At 35.4% G+C, this 14,588-nt stretch overlaps 1 protein-coding gene across 1 annotated transcript in view; it reads left to right on the plus strand.

Moving 5' to 3' along the window:
• Window positions 1-14,588, plus strand: part of AHI1 (Abelson helper integration site 1) — a 202,686-nt gene that overhangs the window by 28,652 nt on the left and 159,446 nt on the right. The window contains exons 7-11 of the mRNA XM_082634082.1: window positions 977-1,190; window positions 2,388-2,580; window positions 5,862-5,957; window positions 10,097-10,282; window positions 11,450-11,602. Coding sequence (XP_082490208.1) covers window positions 977-1,190; window positions 2,388-2,580; window positions 5,862-5,957; window positions 10,097-10,282; window positions 11,450-11,602 — 842 coding nt within the window. The remainder of the gene's footprint in view (window positions 1-976; window positions 1,191-2,387; window positions 2,581-5,861; window positions 5,958-10,096; window positions 10,283-11,449; window positions 11,603-14,588) is intronic.

The following is a 14,588-nucleotide window of genomic DNA, read 5'->3' on the forward strand; positions in this document are numbered from 1 at the left end:
AGGCCCCTCAAGTCTCCAATTTTGTCACTCCAGCCCCACGTGAACGCCAAAATCTCTGCTGGTTTCTCTGTCCCCCAGTAGGGACCTTCTACCAGGGGGCATGCCTGGATTCTCAACCTCTAGATGCGCCCAGAATTGGTAAGTGACCCCAGGTGAAAAGTGGCTGTAGGCATAAAATGACCATGCCCTCCAGGGCTTCCTCCTTGCCTGTTTTGTTTCAGGCCCCTCCCTCTGGTGGGTCATTGTTTCCTAGTACCACAAGACTGGGAGATTTTACTACCTCTTTAGCCTCTCACATTGGCCTTGTGTTTGAGGCTGATTTATCACTTAACCCCATGCACCCACTAAAAATTTTGCTGGTTACTCTTTCTCCCAGTAGTGACCTTCTTCTTGGGTCCTCTGCTCATATGCTAATCAGCAAATGTCCCCAGACACTGAAACAGTTGCCAGTCCATCAGCTTACCCCTGATTGATTCTCTCTCTCTGGAATTTTAGTCGATCTACTATACATTGTTTCTGTACTTTTCTGATGCCTTTAAAAATAAGGTTTTCAAAATTGTTTTGGCTTTTTCAAGTTGTTGTTACCAGAAACATTGACCTGCAACATCCTACTGCATCCTACCCAGAAGCAGAAACTTGAGTGATAACATATTCCACTTAGAAAATTTCTAAATGAAATTACTTTTTTGTCTTTGGCTCTCATTTTTTTCTTTCTGTGTTGTGAGTCCTTGTTAGGGAAAAAAAGATACCTCACCCTATTTTAGTGCATTAGTAAATGCAGTATTTACTCTCAGAGTGTAGTCTGCTATTATCTGGCTTTTTCGTTCTTTTCCCTTGAAGTGCCTTTGTTAACAAAGACAAATAATCATGGATCACTAGGATTAGATAATCTGTAAATTCAATGTTTATGGTTGAGTATATTGTTATGGGAACAATTAATTATAACATTGATTTTCTTCCATGCATGTATTTTCAGATGATAATGAAGACACTGATGGTGATGGTGTTCATGAAATAACAAGCCGAGATAGTCCAGTTTATCCCAAATGTTTGCTTGATGATGACCTTGTCCTGGGAGTTTACATTCACCGAACTGATCGACTTAAGTCAGGTTTTATGATTTCTCACCCGATGGTGAAAATTCATGTGGTTGATGAGAATACTGGTCAATATGTCAAGAAAGATGACAGGTAATTTTTTTAATTACACAGCCAACCCTTGAAATTGAAACTGTCTACCACAGAAGTCTCTTCTGCCACTGACAGACAATGGGAATAGAGCTATAGATTTGTATTAGAGAATGGTATACTAATTGTAGGTGTTCATCAACTATTGATATCGATCAGTATGTTTTATAGAAGAAATGGAGAACATGTGTTAATTCAGTAATTCTTTTTTTTTTTTTTTTTTTTTTTTTGCGGTACGTGGGCCTCTCACTGTTGTGGCCTCTCCTGTTGCGGAGCACAGGCTCCGGACATGCAGGCTCAGCGGCCATGGCTCACGGGCCCAGCCGCTCCGCAGGATGTGGGATCTTCCTGGACTGGGGCACGAACCCGTGTCCCCTGCATCGGCAGGTGGACTCTCAACCACTGCACCACCAGGGAAGCCCCAGTAATTCATTTTAAGTGAAGGGGAGTTGAGAGAGTTTCTCCCAAGCTTAACTTTCATTGTATGGCATTTAACTTGCATTGTAAATCATCTTATGTGGCACTGCTTTAATTGTCTCTAACCTCATTTTTTTCTTTTGAAGTTAATATGTTATCTGTGCCTCAGATGAGACAAATGTCTTGAATTTAATTTTTCCTAATATTAATTCTATAGCTAATATGTGTTTGAAGGCCCAAATAGAAAGTATAATATTGAAAAAATAAATGACAGTACTAGAATTCAAAAGAAAATTATTTGTTTGGAAAAATGGCAGGCCTGGGAAACTTGAAAATTATCAGAAAGGTTATTCACTTATTCATTTGTCTTGGAGCATACAAAGAAAATATGACACACCTCAAAGTACTTACAATACTGTTGTGATCATTTTGTTATTTAAATCTAATGTACTAATTTATCACAAACTCATTTAAGATTCTGAAGGTGTTACTTAATTCCAGCTTTGTATGCCAAAGGTGTAATCACACCTCTCACCTTATGTGTAAATAATAAAATAATTCTATGAAACTGACTGATAGTATGTAAATACAAGATGAAACTAAGATACTACTACTTTTACGTCACATAAAATTTGTAGTTTTCTAGATAGATAAAATTTTTTTCCTTATGTATCATGGCTATTTATTATTTTTGGTCACCTCACCTTGAACACTCTATTTTTATTTTTTTCTTGCCTTAAAATTATAAAGAACTGTGTTAATGGAAGTATCTTTTTTGAACAGTGAACGGCCTGTTTCATCTTACTATGAAAAAGAGAATGTGGATTATATTCTTCCTATTATGACCCAGCCATATGACTTTAAACAGTTAAAATCAAGACTTCCAGAGTGGGAAGAACAAATTATATTTAATGAAAACTTTCCCTATTTGCTTCGAGATTTTGATGAGAGTCCTAAAGTCATCCTGTTCTTTGAGGTATGAATTGAATAGAGCAATTTAAACTAAATTTTAGTTAATATTTTAATAGCACAAATATAAGCTATTATTTTAGTAGATCAATAATACAACAAAGTAGTGTGAGAATTTGACCTCTAGGAATAAAGTATTTGTAATGTGCTATGGAGATACAAGTAATCGTGTCTTTGCTGAGCCTTTACTAGTACAAGTAGTTAGCCATTTGATTTACTCTGTATTATTTAATCCTACAACAATGCCATGACTATTCACTGAATTGATGAATCTAATCTATGTCTAAGCGGTCTTCCATTTTTAACCCTTTTCACAAAGAGTAAACTCATTTAGCTGTATCAGACTTCCTAAGATTTTGTATACTACTAGGAGAAATAAAGAAGAAAATACACAAATTGCTTGACTAATACAATGTATTATATAACCAAAATGAAGTAGAACTTCTTAGATGTCAAGGGTTAGTGGAGGGTCATAGCAGTCAGGGAAAGCTTTATGGAGTACAGCGCCTGTGAGCTGACTTTTTTTAAAGAATTAAATTTATTTAAACTAAAAAAACCCAAAACCAGTTCACGTATTTCTCTTAACCCCCCCCCCCAGCAACCATAATCTGTTCTTGTATTTATGATCTTGGTTAGTTTATTTGTTTGTTTAGATTCCACATATTAGAGAGATCATACAGTATTTGTCTTTCTCTGACGTATTTTACTCAGCATAATGCCCTGGGATCCATCCATGTTGTCACAAATGGCAAAATATCATTACTTTTTATGGCTTAATAATATTCCATTTTGTGTGTGTGTGTGTGTGTGTGTGTGTGTGTGTGTGTGTGTATACCACAATTTCTGTATGCATTCATTCATCAGTGGACATGTAAGTTGTTTCCACATCTGTATTGTAAATAATGCTGCAATGAACAATTTTGCATTAGGGTTTTTGTGGGTTTTTTGGATAAATGCCTAGAAGTGAAATTGCTGGATCATGTGGTAGTTCTATTTTTGATTTTTTGAGGAACCTCCATATTGTTTTCCACAGTGGCCTCACCAGTTTACATGCCTACCAGCAGTGCATGAGGGTTCTCTTTTCTTCACATCCTTGCCAACACTCGTTCTAATCTTTTTGATGATAGCCATTCTAACAGGAGTGAGGTGACATCCCATTGTGGTTTTGACTTGCATCTTTCTGATGATGTTTGATGTAGAGCATCTTTTCACATACCTGTTGGCCAGATGTCTTCTTTAGAAAAAAGTCTCTTCCTATCTTCAGCCCACTTTTTAATCCGATTATTTTTTTACTATTGAGTTGTAAGAGTTTTTTACATAGTTTGGATATTAGCTGACTTATTATTTCTAATTTTTTACTGCAAAGGAAATGAAAGCTCGAAGTATAAAGTGATTATCCCAGAGTTACTCCAGTTTTAGGTGAAGGTAATTAGTATTTAAAGATAATTTGAATCTAAAATACCACATTTCTTTTCCCTTCTTCATGTTATCTCTCCATAAGCAAAGGAAAGGAGAGAAAGCCTCTCCTCCAGTTTAAGCAAGATGGGGAATTTTAGCATGGGAAAGGCAAGGCATGACCAGAGCCAATAACTTATTTTGTAGAGTCGCTTGTTTTTATGATCCTTAACTTTCAGATGATCTAGTGTGTTTATGGTATGAATACTCCACCATTTACAATTGTGATTACGTTGTATGATTTGCACAAAGCCACGCTTTTTTTTTTTTTTTTTTTTTTGCGGTACGCGGGCCTCTCACTGTTGTGGCCTCTCCCGTTGCGGAGCACAGGCTCCGGATGCGCAGGCTCAGCGGCCATGGCTCATGGGCCCAGCCGCTCCGCGGCATGTGGGATCCTCCCAGACCGGGGCACGAACCCGTATCCCCTGCATCGGCAGGCGGACTCTCAACCACTGCGCCACCAGGGAGGCCCCAAAGCCACGCTTTTTAAAAAAATGATGTAATTTGTATATAAAGGTACTGTTTCTTTGTCATAGAAATTTGTCCTCTGTTATCGTAATATTCTTTTATACTCATTTTAATAATATTATGAGATTTAAGAAAGATAGGTTGTTGGATTATAAACACTTTTGGTTGACTCTTAAGGTTTGACATAAAATGTTATTGTCTACAAAACTAATTTTTGATTTCAACTTTTTAACGGTGTATTGAGGACAACTCGATAATATCTATCAGAAGTTCTTAAAGCTATTATTCCATTTTCAGGTATTTCACCTAAGGGAAAAATGACAAATGCACAAAGATGTGTGTGTAAGGATATTTATTTAAGCACTGTTTATAATAGCAGAAATTTTAAGGAAACAGATCTCCTCAGTTAGCAAGAGGTTTGGTTAAATAAATTATGGTTTTTATTAAATTTATGATATTTCTAATACAGAAGAATACTAGGCAGCCATTAACATGATGGTCTACATATGTATGTATTGACTCAAGCTATCCACTACATATTATGTGAAAATAGTTTGCAAATAGCATTGGAACACACAAAAAGGTTTAGATACCTATAAACTAGATGTTAATGTTGATCAGCTATGGGTCTGGATTATAAGTTTTTACTTTGTTATATATTTTTCTTATACTGTCATCATATTTTTCACTAAGAATGTATTACATTGAAGACAAGTTTAAGTATATAAAGAAGAGGAATAAATAGAGTGCATATTATTTTTTAAGCAGTCCTCTATAAAGATTTGTTATCTCAGCTGAGCTTTTGATAAGCACCAGTAAGTGGTAGTCTCTGACATGTACCTAGAATACATGTAGTCTCTGTGGCAGGTTGTTGCAAATCCATGAGCTTTAATATCCAGTCAGGATAGAGATATGAAAGAAGTTCTCTTGAGAAGCCTAATGACAGCATATATCCAAAGAGAAAATACCCAATTTCAGGAAGCTGATCCAAGGAAAAACCCACAGATTAAGGCCATGAGTTTTTTAAACAAACAATTCTTTGAAGTCTGCGCTCATACATTAAAAAAAGAGCAAAGCTTAAGAATTTTGTGCCTGGTGTATTTTTGCCAGGACTATATTTGAGGTAATTAATGCTTTGTCTTGAATTTTAAATAAATCTTAAAGATTTATTGATAAAAGATAAAGTGGTAAAAAAATAGACCTTACTAACTGGATGAGTTAACTCAAAAGTGAGTGAGATGAGATAAAAATGTTTTTCTTCTCTCTAAGGGAGGATTTTTCAAATTTTAATAATATATTATTAGGAAATATTAAATTTTAGATAGCCTAGTATACTGTGAAGTAATTTTTTATGCTTATTTACAGATTCTTGATTTCTTAAGCATGGAAGAAATTAAGAACAACTCTGAAATTCGAAACCAAGAATGTGGCTTCCGGAAAATCGCCTGGGCATTTCTCAAGGTATGTTTTTTATCCATTTTAAACAATGTTTAAAATAATCTTCACATCTGATGGTCTACTTTTTTCCAAGTCAGTTTGGTTTCATATAAGGAGTTATGATAAGGAGGTAAGATTGTCATGGTAAAGAGTTATTAATTCAAGCTCAGGTGATGCTCATTCAGGTTCTTAAATATTTATTGAGTGCTTAGTGTATGCCAGGTACACTATTTGGCTCTAAGGATCCAGCACAGAGAAAGACACACACAGCCCTGACCTCATTTGTTCAACTCAACAAATTATTTATTATTTATGTGCCAGCCGCTGTTCTAGTCAGAGAACAAAGAAGATAAACTCCTTGACCTCATGGCCTTCATATTCTAGCAAGAAAAACAGACATAAAACAATTGATTATACAACTTAGCATTTATTACATTTTTTATAAATACTCTCAAGTTGGATGGGGTAGATGATGAAAACATCCTGCGGGGTCAGGAAAAGGTCTCCTACAGAAGAGACATTGAACCTGAGCATGAGCTGGGTGGCAGTAGTGGGGAAGAGAGAGTTCTAGTTAGAGGCTACAGGCTATGCAAAGACCCTGATGTTGGAAGGAGCAAGGAATACCTAGATAACCACAAGAAGGCCACTAAGATTGGAGGACAGAGACTGAAGGGGAAATGGTGCCTGAAGAGCTTGCTGAGGTAGACAGGACCTTGATAATACAAGGTCTTTGAGCCATTATAGCAACAGGGCACCATTATAAACTTTAAAGAGTAATGGGAAGCCATTTAAGGATTTTAAACAAAAGGATGAAACAATCTGATTTATTTGTTAGAAAGTTTATTTTGCTGAGTGGAGAACGGATTAGAGAGGGTACAAATGTATGTACTGGAAATCAAGGTAGAAAATTCTTGCTGTAGTCTAGGCATAAAATGATGGTGTCTTGACTAGGATGTTTCAGCAGAGATGAAAGACGTGGATAGATTAATGTTTAAAAAGGGGGACATTTTACTTACATAATTCTTTTATTTCTGACTTTAAACCTAAATTTGAGTTTTAAAATGTCTTGAGTAATTAACCTGTTTTGTATTATCTTATAAAACTTTTCCATTTGTGCATCCATCCATTCAACAGATATTTACTATTTGAAATGTAAATGGTAAATAGTCTCTGAAAATAGTCTATGAAATGCCAGGCACTCTGCTAAATATAGGGCATTCATAGATAAATTAGACATTGTTCTTGCCCTCCAGTTCAGTTTCTGTGTAAACGTATTACCTATATGATTATGTGCTATGGAGTAGATGCTGTGAAAACCCAAATGGGGCACTTAATCCACGTTGGGGGTTAGAGGCTTTAGGAGAGGTGCAGTCTGCTTGATGAATGGCAGTCTGATAGGCTGAAGAATCACTTAGTCCATTGTACCTTCTAAAATCTCCCTTCTATAACCTGGTATATCTTTTTCTAGACCCCCTCTCATACTAAATAAAAAAGAAAAAGGCAAAAATAAAAACAAACAAACAAAAAAAACCCGCAAAAAAGGTCACTTTCACATAGTAAACATTGCCATCTTGTGGTCTTATTAGAAACTTTTCATTCCTTTTATGCTATGGTTTGTGCATAACTGCAGTATTTACTGAAAACTGCACTTGGGAAACAACGTATTTCACAGCATTTTAACCTTTGTGTCATATTAATTTTTATTTATCCACTTTATGCCATTGATATAAATGGCAGTCAGGAATAAAGTGTACATTATTCTATGTGTATCCTCTATTAGAACACATATCCCTTTCATTAGACTGTAAGCTTTTCAAGTCACTGGTGATTCTTTTTGGCCAATTTGTTGGACATATTTTAGTCCTTATTTTACCAGATCTCTTTGCATTTAATATATCACTCTTCAAACTCTCTGTTTTATAATATCATCACTCTCCGCATATTAATGGCACATAGAAGGTGCTCCGTGAATATCTATCGAGAAAGTGGCATGAATCAAATTAAAATGCGAATGTTTTAGAACCTATATCATTGGTTCCAGGACTGTCCTAGATAACTGTAAAGTTATCAGAGTGGTCCAAATGAACCCCAAAGGACCTTTGTCCAGATTTAAATGAGACTTTATCCTAATTCTCAGGTAGAGGCACTTTTGATTCTTTTAGCACATATATATGACTAATCTTTTAAACTAAAAAATAATAAAGCCTTATTTATTCAAGTTCCACTTTGTATGTTTTGTAATCATAATGGCAGGATCTTGGCTGAATCTTAGTGGTTTACTCATACTAAGCAGCAAACTAAATTGCCTGGTGAATATGAATACAATATATGGAGAGTATGATTTAGAATCTGGGGAATAAATATCTTCTGAAAATGATATTATTCCCTTATGATAAGCTTCAGGCAGATAGTAGTACAGTTTATGAAGGGAATCTCGACTGCTTAGTATTTAATGACTGAACATCTCAATTGCTCAGTTTGAAACTTGTTTTTTTACCCCTCTGTATCATAACATCACCTCTCAGCTTACAACCTCCACTGACTTCACGTCTTCCCCTAAGAGGGGTAGGGAAAAGATGAGCTATATTTTTTGCCAACTCTGTTTCTTTATTGATGCCTCATTCCTGAACACACTGCAATCTGGCTTTTGTCTCAGCTACTAAAGCTTCTCCAAACATATCACTATGACTTCTATTTACCAAATTATTGAACATTTTCTAGTTCTTCTTTTATCACACCTATGTGCATGTTATCACTCTCTTGAAACTCTTGTTACCTTGGTTTTCTTGACACCATCCTTTCCTGATTTTCCTTATCCCATTCCTTCAGTTCCTTCAGTTTCCTTCCTGGTCTACCACCTATCTCTTTAATATCAATCCTACTCATGATTCCATCTTTAATCCACTTTTCTTAGACCCACTTTTCTTGTGTGTGCCTCAGAATTCAGACATTTCAACTTGGGTGACCCATAGATACCTGACTCCCCCAAACTGAACATCTTCCCTAGATCTCTTACCTTTTCCACATCTGCTGCTTCAGTTGGTAGCACCACCATCTGTCCAGTCTCCCAGATTTACAGCCTTAGAGCTGCCCTATCTATTTTGGTAGCCACAGGTCATATGTGGCCATTTGAATTCAGATTAATTAGCTAAAATTAAATATAATTAAAAATTAATTTCCCCAGTTGCACTAGCCACACTTCAAGTGCTCGATAGCCATGTGTGACTAAATGGATACTGTTTTGCATGGCACAAATAGAGATCATGCCCATCACCACAGAAAGTTCTGTTGGATAGCACTACCTTAGAGTCTTTCTTGATTCTTCTCGTTTTTACTTTCCAAGTTGCATGAGTCAGTAACAGTTATTAAATATTCCCTGTACTCGGTCCCTTCCTACTCTTGGAGTTTGTCAGCTCCACCTGCCTAAACTGCTGCAAAAGCTCCCAACTGTCTCTACTAATTTGTAAAGGACACAAAAGTTAGCAAAGGTATTTTCTACTTGAGTCATAGTCTAGTGAAAGAGGACCCATTTTGAGGTGGTGAGATTATTTTTCTCATAAGAATCTCCATGTATGTAGCTGAAACATACGTTGTCTTGTTTAATAGTTTTTCTTAATTAAATAGACCTTTTTAAGAAGGTAGACTAAAATATTTTAAAAATGTAATAAGGGGCTCAAACAAGTTTAAGTATCTTAATTACTTTTTAAAAATAATTTTGACTTTTTAAAAATTTATACATCATGAAACTTTACCACTAAAAATACTGATGCTGAACAAATGGGAAAATTGTTTCTTTGTTTAAATAATATGCATTTTAATCTTTATTACAAACAGTATTATTACAAACAAATGTGTATTGATCACCTCCTTTGAACAAAGCAGCACCCAGCACAGTAATGTAAATGCTTTACCAACAGTCTGAAGTTGTATAGGGGAAAAGACAGCCTTTGGGAAGATATTTTAAGTCATTTGGGCTATCTTGTCAAAATGACCTGGAACTGTGCTTGACCAACTGTGTCAGTGTTCTTTCCTCTGCTTTACAAATCTAAAGAATTTCAGCATGCCATGTTAATCTTTATAAAATGAGTTTTTGACTATATACTATTGCTTTATTGGATGTATTTTCAATGAAGGTAACATTTTATTTGAATTCTTATTTTTAGCTTCTAGGAGCCAATGGAAATGTAAACATCAATTCAAAACTTCGCTTGCAGCTGTATTACCCACCCACAAAGCCTCGATCCCAATCAAATGTCATCGAGGTTTTTGAGTGGTGGTTAAAATGTCCAAGAAATCCTTATCCATCAACGTTGTATGTAACAGTAAGAGGACTAAAAGTTCCAGAAAGTGTAAGTTAATAGCACATGCAAAAAATATATCTTCCATTGTTGAGATTAAATGGTGACATGTTTCTATTTCTAAAAAAGTAAAGTCTTTAGAATTATTTTAATAGACTTCTGAAATAGAAAGGGACCTTCAGAGATTATATATTAAGCCTGTAATAGCTGATACTTACAAGATACTTAAATGAATTTTAAGTACTAAGTATAGATTTCAGCTTTAGGAAAAAATATATTTTTTAAAATAATACTGATCCTTAAAAATTAAAGATAAGAGAATGATTTAAAGTGGGAGTTGACAAATATTTTCCATAAAGGACCAGACAGTAAATAGTTTAGGCTTTGCAGGCTATACAGTCTCTGTTGCAGCCATTCAACCTTGCCTTTGTAACGTGAAAGTAGCTACATAGACATATGTGGGTGATAACTAAACAAATGGGTTTGGATGTGTTCAAATAAAACTTTATTTACAAAAACATCATCAGGCTACATTTGGCCCAGACCATAGCTTGCAGACCCATGAATTACAGGCACATTTTTTTACAATATTATTTAAATAATCAATAAGTAATATTTCTACTTCTGTTTTATATAGGTTAAAATTATGAATATCTTAGCAAAGCATTTGTGCTAAAATGAGGTGAAACTTTTGCTTTTGTTTCATTGCTATAAGACATTTCAGGCCAGTTGCACATTCTGTAGTTGATTTTATAAAATGTGACCATAGGGTTGGTTTCATTGGTTTGAGTGTAGTTAAAACTATTTTAAGAAATGGAAGATTTAAAAAAACTTTAGATCTTTATGTTATCAGTTTCGTGATCCTAAAGCCAGAGATACCATAGTACAATGTCAGAGCCATGATATAACATCTGGTAGGTACTGGTGAAGAGGCGGAAACAAAGGGACAGAGTTACTAAAACTATTTTATGTAACTATTGGAGTTCTGTTTTATTCCTTCCCACTTTTAAGGCTTTGGGGTTTAGGACTGTAATTTCAAGCAAGCTTTATTTTATTTAGAATAGTGTACAAATAAAAGTAGAATTTTTTTCTGGATTACATTTTGAAAACATTTTCATATTATAATGTTTGTTTCAATATTTTCAAAACCATATATGCTAGAAAAGAGAAAAAGATTAACGTGATGTATGCATTTTCTCATTTTCTATACATATTTAGATAAAGCCATCTTACCGTTCTATGATGGCTCTTCAGGAAGAAAAGGGTAAACCATTGTATTGTGAACAACACCATGAGGCACGTTCAGTAGACACAGAACCTGGATTAGAAGATTCAAAGGAAGTGGTGAAGTGGACACGGCTGCCTGGGCAGGTGAAGTGGTCTCTGACACTGGATTCATTTAGATATTTACTCATTTACCTTAAAAACGCCAGCAGCTCCTATGGTAACTGGCTTCCTACTTAAAACTCTCAGATTATCCTTGTTTTTAACCATGATCTTGTCTTTCTATTAATTCATTTGGTAAATAGTAATAAAGTGCCTATCATGTGCATAAAGGCACTATCTTAAGTTCTTTAGTGACCTGGGGAGTTTTATTAGTTTGTCAGAGCTGCCATAAAAATATATCACAGACTGGGCCTCTTAAACAACAGAAATTTTCTTTCTCATAATTCTGGAGGCTGGAAGTCCCAAGATTAAGTGTTGGCAGCGTTGATTTACTCTGAGGCCTTTCTCATTGGCTGGCAGATAGCTGCCATCTTACTGCTTCTTCATGGTCTTTTCTCTGTGTGTGTGCATCACTGGTGTCTCTTCTTCTTCTTATCAGATTAGGGCTGTACCCTAGCAACCTCATTTTAACTTAATCAGCTCTTTAAAGACCTTATATCCAAATACTGTTACATTCTGAGGTACTGGGGTTAGGGTTTCAACATATGAATTTGGAGGGACACAGTTCAGCCCGTAAATCCACAATTTATGGATTCGTGAACTTTTTTTCAGCTCCTGGCTTCTTCCTGAGTCACATTTTGATAGAGATAGGTATATGTATATACCTTTACCACAAGTTGACCTGTATTTAAGCTTTTTCTAAAGTTCTCTTACTTGGTTAGCATATTTTGTAGTGGCAAGAAGCATTACTGATAAAGTTTTGCAAATCTCTTGTTTCCATAAAGAGTAGAGTGGTTCATTTTATATACTCAGTATATACAAAGAATGACTATTTTCCTAGACCTTTTCACATTTTGTTTTGCATGATATCTGACTTTTTGAGGCTAATTTTACAGATACATCTTAAAATCAATTTTAAATACTTCAGACATAATAATATGGAGAGAATAATACTTAGACTGTGGCCTTGGGGACCTTTCATGTCAGTTGGGGACATGGGAAGCGGTTACACTGTTGTTCACTGTCAGGTATGCTGCAAAGAAGTCTTGAGGAAATAAAACTATAAAAATAATTGTTTAGATCAGCAGTTCTCAAAGTGTAATTTGGGGACTGCTGGGAGTCCTGAGATACTTTCAAGGGGCCTGTTGAAGTCGGTCTATTTTCATAATAAGATCATAATGATTCTAATGATTCCATAATGATTTAGTTTTTCTTTTTGACTTTCATTCTCTCACAAGTATACACTGGAGTTTTCCAGAGACTAAATGATACATGGTATCACAAGAGGGTGAATGCAGAAGCAGTTATGAAATTCCAGCTATCTTTTATTAAGCCAGATGTTAAAAAGATTTTCAAAAATACAGAACAATCCCATTTTATATAGTTATTTTTCATAAAAAGAAATTATTTATGTTAACATTTGATGGGTTTGCTCTGTTGTTTTTTAAATGATTAACAAATATTTTTTTAAATTTCTCAATTTTAATTTCTAATATAATAAATATCTGTTTATATAACCACATAAACAAAAGCTTTTTGGAGTCCTCAGAATTTTTTAAGACTGTAAAGCACCCTGAAACTAAAACAGTTTGAGAATTGCAGTTATGTAGAAGGTGATCTGGAGTGGTGGAAGAAGGGTTCATTCAACAGGTTGGTGGAGCTTGAGATAGACTTTAAAGCATGGCCAAGTTAGGAGTGGGTGAAGAGGACAGGGAGGAATATTTCATATTGTGGCAATGTTGTAAATAAATGGGAGTGCACCTGTTGTATTCCTCAGGCACTCAAAACTTGGCTGGCTGGAAACCCAAGTTTGTATAAGAGGTAAAAGTGGTGTGATAGATTAGGCCCGCATTGTGGAGCGGCTCAAATGGTAGGTAGCCTAATATTTGATTGTGTGGGATTGAGACATAATGGGAGGTTTCAGGTAGGGAGGAAGCATGATAACAATTGTATTTTAGGACAGGTTAACGCTGGCGATGGCAGGTAGATCTTGAGGTAGGATACATCAGAATGAGAGAAAGGTAGACGTTGCAGTCATTGATGTGTGAGGTGAGAAGGGTCCAACCTTGGGGTATTGGTGGCAAAAGTGAGAAGTAAGAGGTAACTACAAAAGAAAAGACCTAGTGTGAGTTAGTGACTGACAAGGTAGTAAAGAAGGGGAAAGAGTTGAAAATGTTGAGGATCTTTATTCATCAAGTGCCTCTTCTGAGTTCATCAAGTGCCTCTTCTGAGTACAGTGTCAAACTCTGGGAATACAAAGAAAATGATGGTGCCGTTTTTGGCTTAAGTGATGAGGCACAGAGTTGTCCTTAACTACGTCTCCTCCTCTAAGAGCAGCAGCAAGTGGTTATGAAACTTCCTAACTTTTCCTTCAATTTTTTTCCTCTTTTTATCCCCCTTTCCCTTTTCTATATCATCCCAATAGAGAATGGAGGGAAAATGGTGTCTGGTACATTATTGGCACCTAATAAATGTCTGTTGGATTTTTCGCCTTTCTAGTAGCTGCTCATAATGTTGCCTCTTCATAATGCTGCTAAATCTTGATGCTACTTGTGAAAAACCTGGTACCAATCTAGAAAGCGGGCCCTTGAACCAATAATCTTTGACTAGGCCTGTTAAGCTGGGCTTAACCCTCTGAATAATTCTTATTAGCTATATATAGTAATAATAATTACAGGTTTACTGTGATGAATATATAAAAAGACATTTGTAATAAAGTACCACATTCTTGGCATATAGTAAGGGGCCAATATATGTTCAGTTGAACTTTTTGAATAATAAGAAAGAAACACAGGAACTAAGGCTCACAAAAGTTTGAAAGAGAGAATTAGGACAAATAAAAGTAAGTAGTATTTTCTACAGCAGATAATAATGCACAGGAAGTTTTGGTTTCATCCGGTAATAAGGAATGAAACATAAAAATTATGAAGGAATTTTAATAAAATTAGTGAATGAGAAATCAATAGGAGGT

This window comes from Mesoplodon mirus (genome assembly GCF_964341445.2).
Source record: "Mesoplodon mirus genome assembly, chromosome: 10".
In the NCBI taxonomy this organism is placed as follows: domain Eukaryota; kingdom Metazoa; phylum Chordata; class Mammalia; order Artiodactyla; family Ziphiidae; genus Mesoplodon; species Mesoplodon mirus.